The sequence below is a fragment of the Canis lupus genome, chromosome 26 (assembly GCF_011100685.1).
Source record: "Canis lupus familiaris isolate Mischka breed German Shepherd chromosome 26, alternate assembly UU_Cfam_GSD_1.0, whole genome shotgun sequence".
Taxonomy (NCBI): domain Eukaryota; kingdom Metazoa; phylum Chordata; class Mammalia; order Carnivora; family Canidae; genus Canis; species Canis lupus.
In genome coordinates, this window is record NC_049247.1 from 16795076 (window position 1) to 16817517 (window position 22442).

General features: G+C 46.5%; 2 protein-coding genes across 5 annotated transcripts in view; one reads left to right on the forward strand and one right to left on the reverse strand.

Annotated features, from left to right (window-relative positions):
• The window catches only part of RNF10 (ring finger protein 10), a 35424-nt gene extending 23313 nt beyond the window's left edge, over window positions 1-12111 (forward strand). Inside the window, exons 8-18 of one of the 3 annotated variants that reach the window (XR_005379267.1) lie at window positions 677-802; window positions 1037-1298; window positions 1512-1645; window positions 2841-2958; window positions 3193-3294; window positions 4938-5093; window positions 7175-7275; window positions 9884-9944; window positions 10227-10284; window positions 10385-10543; window positions 11156-12111. Coding sequence is in view for 2 of the 3 variants with exons in the window: in XM_038575305.1 (XP_038431233.1) it covers window positions 677-802; window positions 1037-1298; window positions 1512-1645; window positions 2841-2958; window positions 3193-3294; window positions 4938-5093; window positions 7175-7275; window positions 10227-10284; window positions 10385-10543; window positions 11156-11232 (1293 nt within the window). In the remaining variant the exon portion in view is untranslated. The remainder of the gene's footprint in view (window positions 1-676; window positions 803-1036; window positions 1299-1511; window positions 1646-2840; window positions 2959-3192; window positions 3295-4937; window positions 5094-7174; window positions 7276-9883; window positions 9945-10226; window positions 10285-10384; window positions 10544-11155) is intronic. The other 2 variants (XM_038575306.1, XM_038575305.1) reach the window with 2 other exon arrangements.
• An 845-nt stretch (window positions 12112-12956) lies between these two features.
• POP5 (POP5 homolog, ribonuclease P/MRP subunit) lies at window positions 12957-15291 on the reverse strand. Of its 2 annotated transcripts, none has more exons than XM_038575324.1 (5): window positions 15150-15291; window positions 14923-15065; window positions 13718-13867; window positions 13456-13539; window positions 12957-13357 (listed from the first exon to the last, which is right to left on the reverse strand). In XM_038575324.1, the coding sequence occupies exons 1-5, from the start codon at window positions 15167-15169 to the stop codon at window positions 13242-13244; spliced, it is 513 nt and encodes a 170-aa protein (XP_038431252.1). In that variant the 5' UTR covers window positions 15170-15291; the 3' UTR covers window positions 12957-13241. The 2 variants fall into 2 exon arrangements, with proteins under 2 accessions (XP_038431252.1, XP_038431251.1); XM_038575323.1 differs by having other exon boundaries at window positions 14800-15065.
• Between the last annotated feature and the right edge of the window lie 7151 nt (window positions 15292-22442).

The window sequence follows — 22442 nt, forward strand, 5'->3', positions numbered from 1 at the left end:
ACAGTGAAAGCCTTTGTGTATTGAGTAATTGGCATATGATAGGCCCTGTGCGAAGGTACTATATTTATGTTTATCTCGCTTAAGTTTCATATCCTGGTGTGATAGATAACAACTCCCCTACCACGGCTGAGGAAATGGAGTTATGAGTTAGATAAGGTAATTTGCTTGAGGATGTAGTACTAACAAGAGGTGAAGCTGTTACTTGAATTCTTTTCTTTCTGAGTCCTCCTTTAGCAGAGTCCTGTATATTTATTTTTTTTCCCCCTATAATGCAGAGCATTTGTTCAAATGCATTTCAGAGAAGAAAAGCTCTTTGGAAATAGAGCTCTTCAGATTGAGGTGGGGGTTGACCAGACCGCTGCCTCTTGCATTGGGGCTCTCTCTCAGCATAGCTGATAAAAACTAGAGGACTAGTTCTGTGTTCTTGGATTTTTTGTTCAGAAAGATTCTGTGTAGTGTTATCATTGTCACTGACAGATTCTAAGCAGAATACCATCCTATTTGAGTCCCAAGTGCTTTTTGTTTCCTTTTTCCTTAAAGATTGAGGATTTTAAGTACTTAAACTCCTCCCATTGGGTTTTGTTGCCTTTTCTGCTCCTGTTGAGAGTCCATTGTAAGCCATTGCCCAAATTGTGTTTCTGGAAGCTTAGCTTTCTCTGGTTTTTTGGTGATCTAGACTCGGGAAGAGGCTCTGTCAGGATTGCCTGGAAGCAGAGGGGAGGCCGCTGGTGTTATGCCTGCTCTGGAACAACTGGTGCTGATGGCTCCCTTGGCCAAGGAGTCTGTGCTTCAACCCAGGAAGGTTAGTGCGTCCTGGTTATAGACTAAACGGCTGCCATTCCTCAGTGCTGCTGTTGAAGTGGTGGGCGCTGTGGGGAGAAGAGGGGGCTCTGAACATTTCCTCTGTGCTCCTTAGTTCTTTACCTGGGGATGTTAAATCAGTGAATGTGGCAACTAAGGAAAACAGCCCAGAGCTTGGTTCCTGTGCCTACTTTTGCCACAGGTACTTTGTTTTGATGTAGAGTTGTCTCAACAGGGTGTGCTAGAGTATCTGTCTGCTTTTGATGAAGAGACCACCGAAGTTTGTTCTCTGGGATCTCCTCGTCCTCTTGCTCTCCCTCTGGTAGAGGAAGAGGAAGCAGTGTCTGAACCAGAGCCTGAGGCCTGTGATGACGCAGAGTTAGCAGATGACAGTCTTGGAGAGGGGACCATTTGTACTGAGTCCAGCCAGCAGGAACCCATCAGCAAGCCAGGCTTCACACATCTGAGCAGCTCTCCTTGTTACTACTTTTACCAAGGTGAGTGTCCCTGAGAGGAGGGCTGGGTTGCTGTAGAGATGTATCAGCGAGATGACCTGGCCTCCTAGCAAGAGGAGGTATTACCACTAGACATGGGTGCTTGGGTCTGTTGTGCCTTTGGCCTCGGGGAGGGAGAGGTAGGCCTAGCTGTCTGGGGGGCACTGTCTTGAGGACTGGCCAAGACTGTTGTATGAGAGAGCCGCTTGTCTTCAGCGGAGGACGGGCAGCACATGTTCCTGCACCCTGTGAATGTGCGCTGCCTTGTGAGGGAATACGGCAGCCTGGAGCAGAGCCCGGAGAAGATCTCGGCGGTAGTGGTGGAGATCGCTGGCTACTCCATGTCCGAGGTAAGGTCCTGCCTGCCCCAAAGGGCGCATGGCTCCAGAGTGCCATCAGCTTGATCTCTTTGACGTGGCCTATCCAGGCCCTGCTCATAATCCTTCAAGGATCTTAGCTTTTGTATTTCTAAGTCTATTTTTTTTTTTAAGATTTTATTTATTCATAACAGAGAAGGAGAGGGAGAGAAGCAGGCTGTATGCAGGGAGCTTGACGTGGGACTCGATCCCAGGTCTCCAGGATCCGGCCGAAGGCGGCGCCAAACCACTGGGCCACTGGGGCTACCCTCTAAGTATTTTGTCACCGATGATACCCACAAAGTTTTTAGGGATTGAATGGTACTCCCTTTCTTTGCTGGAGTTCTATTAGTCACCACTGCTAGGTTCATTTCTTGTGGCTTGGGAATATAGATGTCTCGACCCACTTTCATTCAAGATGAGTTTGTTCTCCTTTTTCCTTTTGGCTTGGGAGAAACGTCCAAGGGAATCCAAAAGCTCTTAGAGGCTCTATACTAATTATACAAGCTTGAAACACATTTTTGGTTTAGCAGATACCAAATTAATTATTAATAATAATAATATTGTCTGTTAATTTTTGTTAATTATTGTCTGATAATTTACATATGTGAGTTTTTGCCGTTTGAAAGTTATCCTTATATTAATCACAAATTTGTTAACAGCCTCAAAATTAGAGACTGTTTGAGTACCATAAACTTTCCATCAAACATGGAGAAAATGAATGGAAAAGAAAATTAAACTTAAATTGATGGGCTTTTTTTTTTTTTTTTTTACTGTTTCAGGCCAAACTTTATTTGTAGGTAAATCTGCTTTACCTACCTTCCTAGTTATCATTAATTCTGTCAATGGATCCCAGGTTTTTTTGCCACCAACTAGTTTTTTTACCTTTCCTTGTTCTCCCCCCTCAATTGTGGGCTCCAGAAAATCAAACAGCTGATCAGCTTTAGATTATTTATTACCAGGCTTAGTTCATTTGTAGCACAAAGCTAAAAACTGCTTTTGGTTGCTCGTTCTACCTTATTGTATGTTAATTGACATTTCTGTTTGGCTTTGCAAAAATGGTGATAACTTGAGTACTGCTGTTTGAGCTGGGGTGCTCTTTGTGAGTTTCTGTACTGTTGGCTGGGTTGGGGACCTCTGTCCTCAGAGTTCAGCCCAGTGTTGAGTTTTGGTCCCTTTTCCATGGTAGGACGTTCGACAGCGCCATAGATACCTCTCTCACCTGCCACTTACCTGTGAGTTCAGCATCTGTGAACTAGCTCTGCAGCCTCCTGTGGTCTCTAAGGAAACCCTAGAGATATTCTCAGGTAAGATTGCACCCACTCTGTTTCTCTTCATAGTGGAGCTCAGGGGTTCTGACTGGAAACCTGGTGTGGGAGAAATTAAGGAGCTCCATCATGAGCCTCCATACTTCCAAAAACATTCCATCCATTCATCCAATCTGGGTGCCTTCTTATGTGACCTTAGTTACTAGTCACCTGGGAGGAGTTCATGGCCAGATTGTCCTGAGTCTGCCTCCTCACCATCTGACCAATCCACAGATGACATTGAAAAGAGGAAGCGTCAGCGCCAGAAGAAGGCTCGGGAGGAACGCCGCCGGGAACGCAGGATTGAGATGGAGGAGAACAAGAAACAGGGCAAGTGTAAGTTCAGAAGCTCCCAGAATTGACGAGTACAGCTGTGCATCATCATAGAGAGGCTCAGTGCTTGAGCCCAGGGGCCAGAATGCTTGGTTCACATTTTAGCTCTGTCACTTAATTTCTTCAGCTCTTAAATGTGAATCATAAGGGTACCTCCTTCATAGGCTTATTTGAGAATTAAGTGGGTTAATGCAAGTCAAAGCTCATAGCTCTTAATAAGGGATGAGATTAAATTCATCTTGCATAGTGGATGAAAAAACATGTTCTGGGAAGAGAATTGGGAGATTTGCTGAATTTAGGGGATAATTGTCTCCTGTGTACTCTAGATGGAACATTGATCCCACCTTTAACTGTATTAAAGGGGGACATCTCGGGGTGCCTGGGTGGCTCAGTTGGTTAAGAGTCTGCCTTGGGTCATGATCCTGGAGTCCTGGGAATGAGCCCTACATTGGGCTCTCTGCTCAGAGGGCAGTCTGCTTCTCCGTCTCTCACTTCAGTTGTGTGTGAGCGTGCACACAATCTCTCTCTCTCTCTCTCTCAAATAAAAATCTTAAATTATTTATAAAAGGGACATCTGTACCCAGGATGTCTGCCAAGGGGATCTGATATAGTAGAAACCTTGACAAACTAGGAAATATACAGAAGGTTAGATTCAAGAGCTCTCTTGTACCAATAAATACAGAGTCCTTTGATCTACTCCAATGTAAGCTTCTTTGAACCCAGATTAGTGTGACATGAGGACCTACCTGTCCTCCAGAAAACAAAGTACTGAGTACTCAGCTAGGGAAAAGAAAAGATTTCATTGTTCTTGACTACATAGAGTATGGTAAATATAAGTTTTATTTTTATACAAAACCGGAATAAGTATATAACTGGGGCCCCAATGCTGTGTAGCTGTTTGGCACATATCCCAAATGTTTGAAAAAAAAAAAAAAAGGATGTCGGGCAGCCCAGATGGCTCAGTGGTTTAGCACCGCTTTTAGCCCAGGGTGCAATCCTAGAAACCTGGGATCGAGTTCTGCGTTGGGCTCCCTGTGTGGAGCCTGCTTCTCCCTCTGCCTGTGTCTCTGCCTCTCTTTCTCTCTGTGTCTCTCATGAATAAATAAGTAAAATCTTAAAAAAAAAAAGAAAGAAAGAAAGAAAGAAAAGAAATGGATGTTTCATGAACAGGGGATTTTTTTTTACCCTTTTTATTTTGGAAATATTCATAGTATATAGAATAACCCCCTGTTTATCTTCTGGCTTCAGTTATGAATAGTAAGAGCAAGGGTTTTATTTATTTAATTTTTAAAATTTTAAGATTTCTGTATTTCAGAGAGAGTACATACGTGCATGGGCAAGTGGGGTAGGAGTATGGTAAGGGGATACGGGCAGAGGAAGAGAAATTCCTAAGCAAACTCCCCTCTGAATGCAGAACCCAATGCCAGCAGGCTCCATCTCACGACCCATGAGATCAAGATCTGAGCTGAACCCAAGAGTCGGATGCTTAATCTACTGAGCCACCCAGGTGCCCCTAAATCTGGGGTTTAAAGCTTCTATGTACATCCTTTGGACTCTTGGGAGATTCATATTGACTGTCCTCAACTGTTGGAAAAGATTTGAGGGATATTCTAAATTGGCCTACCATTCTCATCTTTTCTTTGCAGACCCAGAAGTCCACATTCCCCTAGAGAATCTACAGCAGTTTCCTGCCTTCAATTCCTATACCTGCACCTCCAATTCTGCTTTGGGTCCCACCAGCACCGAGGGCCATGGTGCCCTCTCCCTGTCTCCTCTTAGCAGAAGTCCAGGTTCCCAAGCAGGTAAATGAGTTGAGATTTAAAGAATGAAATTGGCCACCAGTTACAGAGCTTAGTCAAAGCCCTAATAATGTCTGAATTTACAACTCTGACCTACTCAGCATGGTGGGATCTTTAGATGACTAACATTACTTTGGATGGTTAATATATTCCTGAGATACATCAAATTTTGCCCATTTGATTCACCTTGCCCATTGGCTGTACTACTTTATACCCTGCTGTCTTACAAAAATCTCAAAACCTCAAGGCAGGTCATATGGCAGGATAGTAAAATTTAGATTCTTCCTTGTGACCCAGCTATTTCTAGTTTGTGCCTGTGATATAATCCCTTTGTATGCATAAGCATCTTTGTACATGTTTCCTTATCGTAGCATTGTTTATAATAGCGGGAGGTGGGGTGGGAGGAGCCTATGAAATCTGGTGGTAAGGCAATGGCTGAACTAAATAGTTATTTATACTGTGAAATACTTTACACTTGTTGAAGAGGGTAATAGCCGTCTTCAGGAACTAATAGGTGGACCTTTAAGATAAGGTGGTAGAACGAGACAAAAGATGATACCATTTGTGGTTTTATTTATTTTTTAAATGTACTCCACGCCTGATATGGGGTTTGAACTCATGATCCTGAGATTGAGTTCCATGCATTACCACATTTGTGGTTTTCAAAAGAAAAATGCAAAAATAGCATTTCGTTATGGGTTTATAATATCTAAACGTATAGGAAAATACTGATATGATTTTTTCCAAACTGGTGTTTTACTCTAGGAAGTGAGATCAGGATTCAGGTTGTTCAAAGAGGCTTTAGACATTTTTTTATATATGGAGAGAATGTATTAATGTGTTATGAGATTAAACATTCAAGTGTTAATTATTATTTCAGAGAGCTGCCTTTTCTGATCTTCATCCTCCTGGCAGATAGTATTTGATAATTAAAATTTATTTCTCTGCCAGCCATTTTAATAAAATGTCCAAGAGCAGAATATTTAAAACTCTTGGAAACCCTTTTGTGATCATATGCCTGCCACTTTGCAGATTAGGAGCCTGAGGCTAAGATAGGGGTTTAGTGATGGGAGGGGCTGTGACCGGAACCTGTATCTTGAGGGCTGTGTGCATGGCCATCGTGCTCTTGAAAAGTTTCAGGAGAGAGCTACAGGGAGGAATGTGGCAGAACACCAGCTGCATCCTCCCTGAGCAGAATTGTGTGTATGTGCTTTCACATACTAGCTTTTGTAAGGAATGGGCTTCCATGTATTTAGGGAGGAGAAGCTGGATGGTGCTAGGAATGGAAGTACTGAACAACCCTGCTGACAGTGGGCAGTGACTAGGCCTTCCCTCCCAGCAGTGATCAGGACAGTGGGTAGACCGGTGGGAAATACTCCGTTCTGGGGCACAAAGGATGGAGAAGACTATTACCTAGGGAGCACCAGGGAAAGGCTTGTGTCGTTGTATTGATTTGGTTTGTGTGTCTTGGATTCTAACTGAATATTTCCAGGTCTTTGACATCCAGCCAGAACATAAAAGCTGACGACCTTTTTTTTTCTTGGGACTTTTTCATTCACATAAAACCAGTCCATGGTAGTCCAGTACCCAGGCCTGGAAAGTCGGCTGCTACGGAAAGGGTTTTCTTAGTGTGGCAGGGGATTCTGCCCTGTTTTCTAGTGTTGCTGTGACTATGAAAGTTTTCTCTCCGTAGGTCACTAATGCGAAGAGTAGGCCATGTTCTTGACTTTGAAAGAACATGGCAGAGTTAGGGCGCCTGGGTCCTGGGTGGACCAGAAGGGTCTGCCTTTGGCTCAAGTCATGAACCCGGGGTCCTGGTATCAAGCCTCCATTTCCCTCGCCCTCTGCTTATACACATACACACACACACACACACTCACACTCTCTCTCTCTCTCTCAAATTTTCTCAAATAAGGTTTTAGAACAAAAACCTTGGCAGAGTTGATAGTGGATCAAATTTACTTTTTGAGGTGGGACTGGTAATTATCCAGACCTGATTCAGGGGTCATCTTTTCTCTCTTGTTAAGAGTAGACTAGCTCTTTGGAGCTTGACTTACATAATCAGGTCTCTGGTTTCCTTTCAGACTTTATGCTGACCCCTCTGTCACCCACTGCCAGTCAGGGCAGTCCTTCATTCTGCGTTGGGAGTCTGGAAGAAGACTCTCCCTTCCCTTCCTTTGCTCAGGTAAATCTTTTGTTTGTAAAACAGCCTGAGGGTATATAACATGAACTCTGTTGCTTGTTCTTTCCGAAAATCTTTCCATTGGAGGAGAGACAGGCTAATGTTGCATAGATGGTGCTAATCATGGAAAGCTTTTTTAAGAGGAAATTTCATGGATTTAGTCTGTTATTGTAGAGTTACTACCAAGGAAAGAGGCCAGGAGTAGCTGAAGGAGAATCAGAGCTTTAATTAACAAATCATTATATACTTAAGTACTGAGCACTGCTCTAGGGGCTGGGGAGACATCATTCAATTTCAGCTGGTCCCTAGTTCTAGGACCTTGGATTCAAATAGTCTGTATCTGTTACATATAATAAATCATTCCTCTTCACTTTGGGAAGGGAAGCATGGTATTGGTTGTCCTAGAATCAGCTAAACCAGCTTTCTTGAGCAGCAGGTTAGAGGAATGCTAGGCTAGTGACCCTTGATGTCAAATTTTTTTTCAATAATTGAGATATTTTTATTTTATGCACATTGAGTTAGCATTAAGGTAGGTCTCTTGGATGACCCTTGAGGAAGTTCACTTAGTCCAACTTACTGAAGTCTGTTATCCTTCACATACTGATGGAAACACTGGTGGCACATACTGAGGCCCTGTTTCTGGATCAGACTATATAGGTCTGAGCAGAACAGCAAGAATGAGAACCCTGGCCAGATTTCCTCAGATGGCTCCAGTAGAGCTGCTGATGATCCATCTTGCTTTCATGCCACGAGGCAAACGGGTGTTAGATCACTTTATTAATCTTTAAAACAACAAACCTGGGATGTCTGGGTGGCTCAGCGGTTGAGTGCCTGTCTTCAGCCCAGGGCGTGATCCTGGAGTCCTGGGATTGAGTCCCATATCAGGCTCCTTGCATGAAGCCTGCCTCTGTGTCTCATGAATAAATAAATCTCTTAAAAAAAAAAAAAAAAAAAAAAAAAAACAACTCAGCCTTTCTGCGCTGAGATTACTAAGGAGGATGGATGGACAGCTTGCCAAGGACCCCCATTATAGATGAGTATTAATTTTTTGGGGCTAGTTTGGAATCATTAGCTTAACAGTTCTTTAGAGCAGGTGATAATGGATGTTTCTCACAACAAATGTCAGCAGATGCTGAGAAATAAGCAGAAATTGGACTTCGGTAAGGAGGACTTTATTTATCTATCTATCTATCTATCTATCTATCTTTATTTATTTATTTATTTATTTATTTATTTATTTATTTATTTATTTATTTATCGATTTGCCAGCGTATAGCATAACACCCAGTGCTCATCCCATCAAGTGCTCCCCCCCAGTGCCCGTCACCCAGTCACCCCCACCCCCCACCCTTTCCACCACCCTGTTTGTTTCCCAGAGTAAGGAGTCTCTCATGTTCTGTCTCCCTTTCTGATATTTCCCACTCATTTTTTCGGTAAGGAGGACTTTGATAAGGAGAATTCTGAAGTCAAGGAGGAAGAAATAATTGAGAACAATCCCAAATATTAACTGGTAGGCTTTAGAGGTGATTATGCAAGTGGCTCCCAGGAGTTATGTCAAATGCTTAAGTGTTTTAAAACTAGGTTTTGGGGCAGCCCGGGTGGTGCAGCAGTTTGGCGCCGCCTGCAACCTGGGGTGTGATCCTGGAGACCCAGGATCGAGTCCCACATGGGGCTCCCTGCATGGAGCCTGCTTCTCCCTCTGTCTGTGTCTCTGCCTCTCTTTTTTTTTTTTTTTTTTTTAATTTTTATTTATGATAGTCACACAGAGAGAGAGAGAGAGAGGCAGAGACATAGGCAGAGGGAGAAGCAGGCTCCATGCACCGGGAGCCCGATGTGGGATTCGATCCCGGGTCTCCAGGGTCACGCCCTGGGCCAAAGGCAGGCGCTAAACCGCTGCGCCACCCAGGGTTCCCTCTGCCTCTCTTTCTCTGTGTCTATGAATAAATGAATCTTAAAAAAAAAAAAAAAAAGCTACAGACCTCATGAATGACAGTTGACCACCAAGTACAATATAAGTGTCCCCCCATGACATTCTTCTGTGTAAGAACAGTTGTTAATGACCACATCAAAGAAATTCAGCTAATTGAATACCTAATATATGTATTTCTGTTTCTCCATTTGTCTTAAGGGTCCAGTATTATTTTCAGTCAGGTCCCATCAGATTGCTCATTCCCTTGTCTTTAGTCTCCTTTGATCCATAATAGTTTCTCTAACCTCTTTTTTTTTTTTTTTTTTTTGGTTTTGTTTTCTTCCTATGGCATCCATGCCAGTTGTACCATAATAGTGTCCTATAGTTTGGATTGGATTGGTCTGTTTTTTTCATGAGTGGGTTCAGGTTAAACATTTAAACAACTGGCAAGAATAAAACACAGGTGATACATATTTTATTGACCTTTTAGGAGTAAAACGATTCAGATGCCATATTACTTGGCCCTAACTCCCAGGGACCAAGGGAAAAGATCATCAAAGTGGTACATGATGAAGAAAAGTTATTCAATGAAACCAACCTCTGCCAGCCCAACTCCATTCTTACCTTACCTCACTTTAGAACACATACTTTAGGACTTTCCTATTTGAATCTTACGGAGTTTATCTCTTGGTATTTTTCCAGAGCGGGAAAACTTACCAGAAGGGAATGACACAAAATCAGGACTCCCAACTTGAGAGTCTGAGTAAGAACCTCTTGTGCTGTCTATGCACTATTCTTTACCTGTTTGCTGAGAAACAACGGCTTTGATCCTCCACCTTGGGAGTTTGACTGCTAGTTCTACTGGTCAGGATATAGCGAACATGACTGGAATAGGGTGTTAAGGAAAGAAGTACCTGGAAAATCCCTTTTTTCCAGAGGCGATAGTTCTTTGTCCTCCCTAGCCAGTTAGTGTTAAGACACAAGTCTAGAAAATAAATTAGACTGCTTACTTAAATCCTTTTCTGTCCTCTCCCACTCCCGACAGATGCTGAGGGTTGGAAAAGCAAAAGCAGATGTGTGGCCCAAGACTACTTCAAAAAAAGGTGAGAATGGCCCTTCGGTGGAGAAGGAATTCGGTCTCTTTCAGAAATTAAAAGTTTCTATAGGGTCATCTCTAAAATTATGACACTGGTTATTTTATAGATGAAAACAGCTTAGTTCCTCCTGCTCCTGTGGACAGCGATGGGGAGAGTGATAACTCAGACCGTGTTCCTGTGCCCAGTTTCCAAAATTCCTTCAGCCAAGCTATTGAAGCAGCCTTCATGAAACTGGACACACCAGCTACTTCAGATCCCCTCTCTGGTAAAGGCAAAGAATCTGAGTGCTTGGTCCAGGGTTGTCATTCCCAAGTGCATCCATTGGCAGATCCCACTAATGAGTCAGGCACTGTTTTTCCTGAGCCTGTAGGTTCATATGCTAGTGTCAGCTAATAGTCCATCTGGAATGTCAGGACCTTTTGGCCACCCCACATGAATTCTTGAGGCCTGGGGGTGAAATTCTGAGGAACTCTTTACTTTTTTCCCTAATACATAGTAGCGGAGAGTAGATTTTAGAATGGCCAAGTTTGGTAGGGTGGCTAATAGATGAAAAAGTCCGGCTGGAAGCCCAGACCATTCTGTGGGTATTGAGTTAGAGAAGAACACCAGCATTTAAGGTATGCCCTCTCTGTGCCTAGCATTGTGCTCATTTTATTCTCCCAACCACCGTATTAAATAGGTAGAACTATCATGGGTTGAACAGACGAGGAAATGGGTCTGGGGACGTACCAATACCTGGAGCATGCAAGGACTGGTATTTGGATCCAGGCTGTCTTCACCCCAGAACCTAGCTGCCACCCTGGGACTCTCAGGAATGAAAACTGGCTGGGGGCAAGGGGATGGCATTTAAAGCTAAACTTTCTCTGTTTCCATTCAGAAGAGAAAGGAGGAAAGAAAAGGAAAAAACAGAAACAAAAGCTCCTGTTCAGCACTTCAGTCGTCCACACCAAGTGACACTACTGGCTACCTTCTCCATCTGGTTTTCTTTTTTCTGTGCTTTTGTTTTGCTGCTGTAATTTTTAAGTATTTGAGTTTGAACAGATTAGCTCTGGGGGGAGGGGGTTTCCACAGCGTGAGGGGGAACCAAAATTTTAAATACAGTGTATTTTCCAGCTTCCCGTCTTTACACCAAAATAAAGTATTGACACAAGAGCTCTCTTCCTGCCAAGAGTTTTAGTTTGGTACCAGGGTTAGTCTTTTTGACCCATGTAGAATTAGTTTTTCTCAACTCGCGTAAGTTTGAGTCCCTTCAACAACCCTTGGAGCAGCCCAAACCCCAGAGTGTTCTAGTACTGCTCTACCGACATGTCAAGGCATCATGGTTTCAACACACTGCTCAGCGTCTTTTAAAAATAGTTGAGCCTTTCCTGTTTAGTTTTCCTCTTGTTAAAGAAACAGAGGATGGGGAATAAAATGGATTTAGGACACCCAGCCTGAATTGCAGTTTTTCTTTGAAAAATGGCCAGGCTGTGGTGCCAGACCTGGACTGCTTACATACGTGCTCAAGGGTTTTACTTCTTGAGTGTGACTTGTTTGGCAAGGAAAGCTATAATCATTAAAGAAGCCCTGAAACCTGCCCACTTTTAGGTGAAGCTTGTTTTAAGTGACAGTAGCCTGAGTTGTAGGAGCAGAGGAGTCTGACACACCTAGAGACAGCAGGGCAGGTTTGAAAGCAGTGGTATTACCCACTGCCTCCTTGTTGTCTAGAGCAGTCTGTGCCTTGGTTTGAGCTGAATTTGAGTGATGTGAATTATCTTGCTGCTTTAATAAAGTGACCTTCAGGTATAATAGAGTGTGAAGGCAAATAGTTGCAATAAATCACCTGCACAAGCACTGTGAGCTTTCTGGTTTTTTAAAGTTCATTACAGCTTAGCTAGACATGCTTCTTAAATAAAGTAACAGTTACCATGAGCTTGAGCACTCTGCTGTTATGGGGCAGTATCTTTCCCAGTGTCAGGCCTAAAAGGTTCCTGAGTTGGGCTTAACTTCATTTAACCTGTCATTCTTAAAAGGAAAAGGCTCGGAAATCCTGGGACAAGAACTGCCCTGGGTGCATGAGGGTGGTGCAGCCCTGAAAATGAGGGTACATGTTAGAGCAAATATTATAAATCTGTTAAATGCATAAGGGACATTAACATCTGTTTCGTTATACAAGAAGACAGACCCTAGAAAGGTCATCAGCAGGTAGTGGACCCAAACCCTCCTAACCTCTGTGAGTGTGGCAGTGTCACTTGTCTTCACGTGGCTCTACAGGCATAAGACAATAGGGGAGGGTCCAACTGCAGAAAATGACTGGAAGCTGGCAGCTGCTGCTTTGCTGCTTGGCTTTGTAATGTCTGGCAAGGCCAGATTTTGTTGCTAGGCCCAGCCCCTCCCGCCTTTCCCTAAAAAGTAGTGCAAGAATCATGTTTGTTATTATCTGATTAAGTACTAGTAAGGAATCTGGTTATTTTTAAGGCCCTGTGGGTCAGTACTGAGACCAGCTATAAATTTGTGCCAGTTCAGTGGCTGTGTCTCACTAATACTTTTACTCTAAATAACTTGGGTTGCTTAGGGTTCATCCTAGGGCCTCAGGTGGTAGGCCAGGCATCTAGTATCATAGGGAGCCAGTCTTCCCACTGAGGCCAGGGATAGAGCGGGAAGGAGACCTAGCCAAGCTTGAACTTAAGTATACTAAATGCTGCAGAAGTCAAGTACATTTATTAAACCTACCCTCAGCCAGGTAGTTACAGAGACTGTATAACTACTGGGGGGTTCACCACCTGCAGAACCATTTAGCCAGGCAGCACTAAGTAAAGGTAACTTCAATTGAAGTGAGTAAGTCCTCCATTTTGAGCAGATACCTTGGCCTCTGGTCAGCAGTCTTCCAGTTTGGCAAACTAGCAGATGCTGCTGCCTCCCAGAATGTCCTGTGCCAACAAGCAGGCTCTGAATCTCGGGCCCAGCACAGCCTGCAGGGAGGGTCACTCCATTGCCTCAGCAGCCTCCTCACCGCCACTGTCTGAAAGCTCTTCCTCATCTGACCTCTCCTCTAGTAAACAGCTTTTGGTGACAGACTTCTGGATAGCTTCCCGTTCTCCTGGAAAAGGGAGGCAGCAGGGATGAGAGAGGTCTTTGGGAGTGCTCTCTTACTTAGGCCATATACCATTCATTGGGCACTGGGGGGATGTTGCTTACCTTCATCAGTGCAGTTCTGCAGTAAGATTAACAGCTGTCTCCTGTTATAACGAATCAGGAACTTCTGACACGTTCTAATTGTACCTGGCACATGAAAGAGCTCTGTGGTCAACAGCCTGTGAAAGGTGGCCTGCCTCAGAGACTTTGGGAGCTAGGTGAAAGCCTCCTGTTCTTGGCAGGATAGCAAGAAGACCCACCCACCCGTCAAGACAACCCTAAGCCTGCTACTATTGAAAATTAGCCGTACCACATGCACTCCTACCTCCCACGTGTAAGGTGTTGAGGAAACACGGGTAACGGTGTCCTTTGTTTTCCAAGTATGTGATGAAAGGAAGGGCTGAGCACACAAGTTGGTAGAATTCCTTCCGACACCGAAGTAGCACTATTCCAGTATAGGCATTGAGGTATCGCACTACGGCAGAAGGGGAAAATCACTTGGGAAACTTTGGATTCACTTAATCTTAGGGTAACATGAAAGTCTACTATGGGCCAGGCAGTGAGTAAAAAATTCCTGAAGGGGGGATCCCTGGGTGGCTCAGCGGTTTAGCGCCTGCCTTCGACCCAGGGCGTGATGCTGGAGTCCTGGGATTGGGATGAGTCCCACATCAGCTCCCCACAGGGAGTCTACTGCTCTCTCTGCCTGCCTCTCTCTCTCTCTCTGTCATGAATAAATAAAATATTTTAAATTCCTGAAGGAAAAAAGTCTTAGGGACAGACCTTCATTTACAGGAAAGGGATAGACCATACACCCAGGACTTTGCACACCACTCAAAACTGGTGAATGAATTTGTAATTTTAAATGCTCTTCTAATTCACCGATTAGCTGAAAAGTGGGGTTGGAGCTGGCAGAGGAAATCCGTGTCTGAAACACAAGATTCTCTTCTAACTGGACTCTCTGGGTTCCTGAAGCAGTGGAGAATGACCCGATTTAAGTGAATTGTACCTATGTGTATGCAATTCTCCAGTACTCAATTTTAAGCAGAGGGTAAAAGGGAATTATTTCAGTATTAGTGTGGCTGGGACGCCTGGGTGGCTCAGCTGTTGGAGGCTGCCTTCGACTCCGGTCGTGGTCCCAGGGTCCGGGATCGAGTCCTGCATCCGGCTCCTGCGAAGAGCCTGCCTCTCCCTCTGCCTGTGTCTCTCATGAATAAATCAATCTAGAAGTCGGGGATCCCTGGGTGGCTCAGCGGTTCAGCGCCTGCCTTTAGCCTGGGGCATGATCCTGGAGTCCCGCGTCGGGCTCCCTGCATGGAGCCTGCTTCTCCCTCTGCCTTGGTCTCTGCCTCTGTGTGTGTGTCTCTCATGAATAAATAAGAAAATCTTTTTAAAAAAAAAGGACGATACCATAAAGGGGGGCTGTATCGGACCTGGAAGCTCCTGCGGTCGCTCGGACCCCTTCTCTCTCCCCCTTCAGGGCCCGTTCCCTTGTAATCCCGCCGACCGCCCAATTCCCCCGCACCCTCGCACCCGCGAAGCCAATGGAGCAGGAGGCCGCGCCGAAAGTCCCGTGCACGCGGGCGATCGTGTCCCGTATGAGGCCGCCCAGCGCTCGGTCCTCCAGACTCAGGCGGCAGCGGGGGTCATCGGACACCACTTCGCAGAGCAGGTACCTGCGGCGGGCGGCAGGGAAGTGAGGGCGGGGCGAGACCGCGAGGACTCGACGCCGCAGCGAACGCCGGGCAGCAGCCACTTACCTGTGCTTGAACCGCACCATGGCGGCCTCCGCGCCCCGCGGCCCAGCGCACAAGCCGGAAGTCGGCCGTTTTGCTGGTGGCCAATGGGAAATTACCTTCCGCAGTCTCGCAACCACTCAGAGAGGGAAGCAGGGTGAGAGGGCGGGGCTACGGGGTTGGCGGAACCCAGCGTCAGTTTCCTTTAGCCCCACCTCCCCCCGCTTCTGTGGAGCGCCTGCCCCCCGCTGACAGCCACGCGGAGCTGTTTGGCTGCGGAGGAGCGCGGACCCGTGGCGCGTGGCTGCGATGGGGGTTTCTGTTCCCTGCCTGAGTTTGCTTTCTATTCCCGTGCGGTAAAGTTGTGTATGCGCTTATGTTCGCTCCCGCAGCTTAGACGGCAGAACTTTTGAGGGCAAGACCCTGCGCTTCTACACCTGGGACGGACACAGGAAATCGGACCCTGGTTAGAGCTCGGTTTAATTTTTTGTCCAGCCAACTGTATTGCCATTGTTTGGGTCTTTCAACAATCTTACGGAGACGAGTGTATTGCCCCGGGTTTTGTTTGCAGAAACAGTCCGTGGTCGTTATATTTAACTTAAGAAAAAAAAAAAAGTACAAAGAAGGAAATAAAAATAAATGGTAATCTCAGCACCGAGAGAGAATAATTTATCATGTAATGAAGGTATTTTCTTCCTTTTCTTTCCCGCTGTGCCAGCGGGTCTCAAAGTGAGGTCCAGGGACCACTGGATCTTCTTAGACTCTTTCCAAGTGTCCCTAAGGTCAAATTAATTTCATAATAATACTAAGATCTTTGCCTTTTTCACTTTCTCAGAATGGACAGTAAAGTTTTCCAGAAACTATGTGACATGTGCTGACATTATCACTCTGATGGCTAATGGGATTTTGTATTGTGTTTTAAACACTTCTCAGTTTTATTTTGTTATATTTACTTGGAATCCTCGCATTTCTCAGTTTTAATATACATAAGTATCAATATATCCTATAAAAACAAAAGCTTCTTGAGATGCTCAATAATTTAAGAATGTAAAGGTGTCCTGAAACAAAAAACTTAGAACTGCTGCCGTATGGTAATATATTTTCTTTTTATTATTAAGAATAGGATCAAACTGTTTATTGCACTTATTTTTGCTTGAATATCTTTTTTTGCAACCGAATTATTGAGGTGCACCATGCATAAAGTTTATATTAAGTGTAAGGCTCAATGCATTTTTACATACATGTGTAGACTCTTATTTAAGTATTAAATTACTTAAATTATTTAAGTACTTATTATTAAGTACTTATTAAGTACTTAAATTATTTAATACTTAAGTATTAAATTACTTAAATTATTTAAGTATTAACTACCACCCAGGTTAAGAGGGAGCATTTCCACACCCAAGAAGGTTCCTTGCCATCTTCCCAGTCAAAACCTTCCCAGAAGTAGCTCTGTTCTGATTTCTATCATAAGATTAGCTTTGCTTGTTCTTGAACTTTATTTAAAAACCCAACAATATGTTTCTGTGTGTGTGGCTCCTTTTGTTCACTGTTAGGATATAACACTGCTAAATTGGTCAATATTCCCATGATAGACATTCAAGTTAGTTCTAGATTTTAAAATTATACCCAGCATTCTGGTGCACAGCTTTGTAACTTGATCTTGATACCCATCCCTATTTGTAGAATTGTGGAATTGACTGGCCTGGTGAGGTCCATGAAGGGAGGCTAGGTATTTGCATAATCTGGAATGAATCCCCAATTTTACCACCTCTCAACTCTTTGCCACTTTTTTTTTTTTTTTTTTTTTAGATTTTATTTATTTATGAGAGAGAGACAGAGAGGCAGAGACAGGCAGAGGGAGAAGCAGGCTCCATGCAGGGAGCCCGACGTGGGGCTCGATCCTGAGTCTCCTGGGCTGAAGGCGGCGCTAAACCGCTGAGCCACCCGAGCTGCCCAACCCTTTGCCACCTTAAAGAAGGGATGTTGAGGAAGAGAGGGGAAGAGGGTAAGGGAGGAGGCCGAGTGCACAGTTGTCCAGGCTATTTTTCTCCTCATCCCCAGCCGGTTTACCAAAACACGGTCTCGCCAGCTACCCCCTTCTGCCAGCAGGGGGCGTTAGAGGCCCGTTGTGCGCAGAGCAGAGACCCTCAGAGCACCCCTTCCGCCGCCTCGCATCCCTAAAATAATTCCGACACTTCCTCGCTCTCAACTCACTTAGTCCCAACACCGCGCCCATTTTATTGATGCGTTTGGGGCTCACACCAAAGTCCCATCCGGTAAGGAACTGGATTCGAATTCGGACCCAAGGCCATGAGACTCGAGTCCTTACCCTGGCTTACGCGGCTGCGGGCCTGCGCACGGTTTTGCCTGTCCTCTATTTTCCAGCCACTTGCTGCGGGGAGGTTAATTCACGTCCCTGGCGCTCATTTCCTCATCTGTGCAGCGGACTGACGGGGGTGCCTCGCTCACCCGGGAATAGGAGCTCAACGAGATCGCGTGGGCGAAACGGGTGGTGGCGCGGGGAGTGCACAGCACGCCCCCCCACCCCGGCGTAGCCCCCGGAGCAAGCACCCGGGGCGGGCCTGCGCTTCCCCTCCTCGGGACCCGGTCCGCTCCCGGGGGCGCAGACAGCGGCGGGGGCCCGGCGGCCGGGGCGGCGGCGCGGGCGGCGCAGCCCGCTCCCCGCGGTAATTAGCCGGTGCCGGCTCCGCCAGCCGCTAATTACACGTCTCCTAATGAGGCCGGCGGCTGTTTGCAATCACTCGGGTCCCCGCGGCGCGGCGCGGGAGGCCGCGGGGGAGTCCGCCCGTGGAGGCGTGGAGGGCGGCGGCGGGGCGGCGGGGCGCGCGTGCAGGGCCGTCTCTCCCGGAATCCTCCCCGACGCCGGGCCAGGACCGTCCCCGCCTTGCAGGGAGCCAGGCCGCGGAGGCCCCGCTCACGGCGCACAACTCAGGCCACCCGGCATCTGAGCCGGAAACCGTGCACTTACCGACCCGATTCGGGTTCTTCCTGGGTTGGCGGGGGTACTGGCTGTTGTTACTCCTGGGACTTCTCTGCAGGGTAGATCCCAGATCAGATAAATAAGGGAAGGTGGGGGTGCTTGGGAAACTTCCTTCCAGTGCCTTCCTTTCTTCTCATTTGAGAGTTGCCATTTGCTCTTTTGGATCAGACACAAAATGGAATATTAGCTTTGACAGGGTTTTTTAGACTTACTGGAAACATAAGTCACACATCCCATTTCACAGACGGGAACATCTGGAACATTCCGTAGGATGCAGTTGGGCAACTGCTAAATTGGGCCCTGGATGGGGATGGGAAGATGGAAATGGGAAGCTACGGCTGTGTACCTTGTTCCTGGGCCTTTCTGCGGTGGGGTCCAGAGTAGCTGCCTTTATTCATCTGTATCTTCAGGGCTTCCTTGTATTAGGCTCTCACTGTGTGCCAGGCACTGTATAAGCACTGGCTTCATTTAACCTTCAGGACAACCCCTGGGAAGGTGGGTCCCATTCTTCTCAGAGATAGGGAGCAAATGGCTTGCCCAAGGTCACATGGTAATTTCAGCAGACAAAAAATTTCAGAACCTTTTGTTCCCCTCACACCTGTGCTCTTACCCTCTTGCTCTCGACCTCTTCTGGGATGTCTGGGACCTAGAGGGATATTGAGAGGAGATGGACCTGATTGGGGTGCCATTCTGAGGTGACTTTGGCATCCCAGGGTTCCCTACCAGGGCTCGGATGCTGTCATGGTGGATGATGGTACAGGAACATTGTATCTGCATCAACGTTTTGTTAAGCAGCTGCTGCTCATTAAGGGCTCTTGCTCCTCTAATCCAATCAACCAATTCCCTGTAAAACCTTTATGGGAACAATCTGGATAAAATTCAACCTTCCATCTGCCTGGCCAGGGGCTTAGGGAGCTGCTGTGTCCTTCAGGTTCCTGGGACAAACAAACAGGTTCCTTCAGGTCTCTGGACCTCAGAGATAGGACACTGCATCTCACTCCTCACTCATCCTCACTGCCTTGTGGACCTCTTTCCCTCTTCCCTGCCTGCTGAGAGGGTTCACTCATCCAAAAATTAATTGAAATTACAAGGGCACTACAGTTTGACCCAGCAATTTCTCTGCCAGGGATTTATCCCACAGAGATTCTTGTGCTTGTGCCAAATGACAGGTGAATGAGGATGCGTCTTGCAGTATTGTGTGTGATAGCAAAAGGCTATCTCAATGTCTATCTGAAAGGATCCACCGTATGTGTATATTTATAGGACGACCATGTGCCAGAGAATGTTCTAAACACTTGACATAGATTGACTCATTTAATCCTCACAACTACCCCTTAAATTAGGTATTTAGGGATGCCTGGGTGGCTCAGTGGTCAAGCATCTGCCTTCGGTTCAGGATGTGATCCCAGGATTCTGGGATCGAGTCCCACATCGGTCTCCCCGCAGGGAGCCTGCTTCTCCCTCCTCCTATGTCTCTGCCTCTCTCTCTGTCTCTCTTGTGAATAAATCAATAAATAAAATCTTTTAAAAATTAGGTATTTGGGGATCCCTGGGTGGCGCAGCGGTTTGGCGCCTGCCTTTGGCCCAGGGCGCGATCCTGGAGCCCCGGGATCGAGTCCCACATCGGGCTCCCAGTGCATGGAGCCTGCTTCTCCCTCTGCCTGTGTCTCTGCCTCTCTCTCTCTCTCTGTGACTATCATAAATATATAAAAATTAAAAAAAAATTAGGTATTTAATTTTATTAACTCATTTATAGGTGAGGAAGCAGAGGACCACAGAGAACAAGTAACTTGCCTGAACTTCACAGAGATAGTAAACAGCAGTGCCACACAGTCCATTATCGTTTTTTTTTCTTGTAAAGGTTTTATTTATTTATTTGACAGAAAGTGAGAGAGAGCACAAGCTGCGGGAGCTGCAGGCAGAGGGAGAGGGAGAAGCAGAGGCAGGGCAGGCAGCATGATGTGGGGCTGCATCCCAGGACCCCAGGACCATGACCTGAGCCGAAGGCAGACGCTCAACCATCCGAGCCACCCAGGTGCCCTGGCAGTCCATATTCTACATCATATCACTGTGCGAATATAACTTCTCTTTATTAAAAAAAAAAAAAATAAATAACTTCTCTTTATGTGCATGGAGAATTTCCAAAAAAGTGACACAAAAGAAGAAAATGAAGAATTAAAGGTGTGGAGTAGGAGGGCAACTCCCTTTTTACTGGGTTCCCCCCCCCTTTTTTTTTTTTTACCATGTGCACATGTTAGTTTCATAATTTAGAGGACTTTCTGAGCCCCAGGCTCCAAAGCATGTTATTGCTAACCCTTACCTCAACCCTGGGGGTGGGTAATATCCTCATTTTACAGGTGAGGAGGCTGACCTCACTGCATGGCTGGCCAGCCACATGACTGGGAAATGACAAGAGGGGGTGGCTCTCAAGCCAGTGCGCATTCCCCTAATTTATATTAGCCTCTTGGGCTTGCAAGTTTCAGAAGGAGGAAAAGCAAGGTTCAGAGGGTTAAAAGCCTGGACTCTGGGGCCAGCTTGCCTATGTTCAAGTCCTGACTCAGCCACTCACCATCTGCGTGACCTTGGGCAAGTTACTTACTCTCTCTGAACCTCAGAGAGGTTTTCCTCTCTGGGAGAAGTAAATGACTTACCTCCACATCAAGTGCTTAGAACAGGGCCTTTCTCATAAGCGCTCAAGGAACGTTAGGTATTTTTACATTATTGCCCGAATGTTGTCTTCCCTGATTTCAAGCTCAGAGCAGTTTCTCCTCCCAGCTGGTGTGTCCAGCTGCGGCCGCTCTGGTCCTCTCCCCGGAGGGCAAGGCCCAGCCGCCCTGTGCTCCAGCTTCTAGCAAAAGTCCTTGGGAATCGTTTCTCCTGGGTTAACCCGCTGTGGTGGCTGTGATCAGAACCGATCACATCGGCAGAGCCGTGGGGCTGGTGTGGCCCAGATCCAGGGCGAGGCTGCGACGGGCGGTCTCCTGGTTCGGGATGTTCCCAGCGCCTTCCCACCGCTTATGCTTGGAGGGAGAAGGGCCTCAAAATAGCTGTTGCTTCCCCAGCACGGCGCTAGGCCAGGGACAGGAATAGACATCTGGGGGTGGCCGCCTCAGCTTCCCTCAGGGGCCCTGGGGAGGGGGGCAGGAATAAGTGGAGGCCAGACTCCTCCCAACATGGGGACATTGTGCAGCTGTCAGTACGCAGTGACCTCCTGTGACGGTCCAGCCCATGGAAAATGTTGCCCTGGATGGGGCTGGCTGGTCAGCCAGGTCCCCAGCACTGACCAGATGATGGCTAGGGCCTGGGTTCCTAGACCAATAGGAAGTGTCCTTCAACACTGGCTCCTACAATTCTTTCTCGGCAGGTGGGGAAACTGAGGCTCGGGGAGACATTCACAAGCTTGAGACCACAAAGCAGGTTAGAAGCCAAGCTGACAGGAGAAGCAGGACTTGGGTGTTAAGAGGCAGTCTGTGTGGTGGTTAAAGGGTGAAAGGACTCAGATTGTCTAGGTCCAAATCTAGCCTCCAGTACCTAATGCCTACATGCTCTTGGGCCTCCGTCTCATTACCTGTAAAATGCACATCATAAGTGCCCGCCTCCTTTAGCGGTAGCAAAGATCGGACGAGTTAATACTTGCATGCTGTTATGATTATTATTGTTTTATCACCAGATTCCTATTCATTCCTAAGGCATTGGCTGAACGCCCGCCAGGTGCCAGGCACAGTGCTAGGCCTAGGTCCTGTAGCTCACAGCGCGGCAAGAAGAGACCAGTTAACATATCAGGGAGCCTGCCATGTGCCACTTACTGTGCTAGGCATTTTTACCGATGTCATCTCTATAGGTATTTCTCTATGAGAAGCCACTATCATGTTCTATTTTACAGATAAGGGGAGTGTGCTCAGAGAGGCAAAGTCACTTCTTCAGGGTCACATAGCCAGGAGGTAGCAGAGCCACGCTCTGAAACCCGAGATGCCAGCCCGCATAACGCATACAAGTAGCCATGGCCAGTCACTGTCTCTTTACTGGGGAGACAGACAAGTCAGACAGGTCGTTTTGTTGAGTGTTGGGCACATGGGGGGGCTCCACTCTCCCAGCCTTGACAGTCCCGTATGACATGTGAGGTGGTCCCCAGCCCGCACTACCGAATTCCCTAGGGTTTCCATGGGTACTTGGTATATGCCAGACCTGTGCTAGGCTCTGAGAACATGAAGACTTTGTTCCTGCCCTGGAATTGCTCATGGTGCGGTGAAAGACAGGTTGCTAAAATGTCAACAGTAATTCAGAGGCAGCTACTGAGATGAGGGTAAGACGAG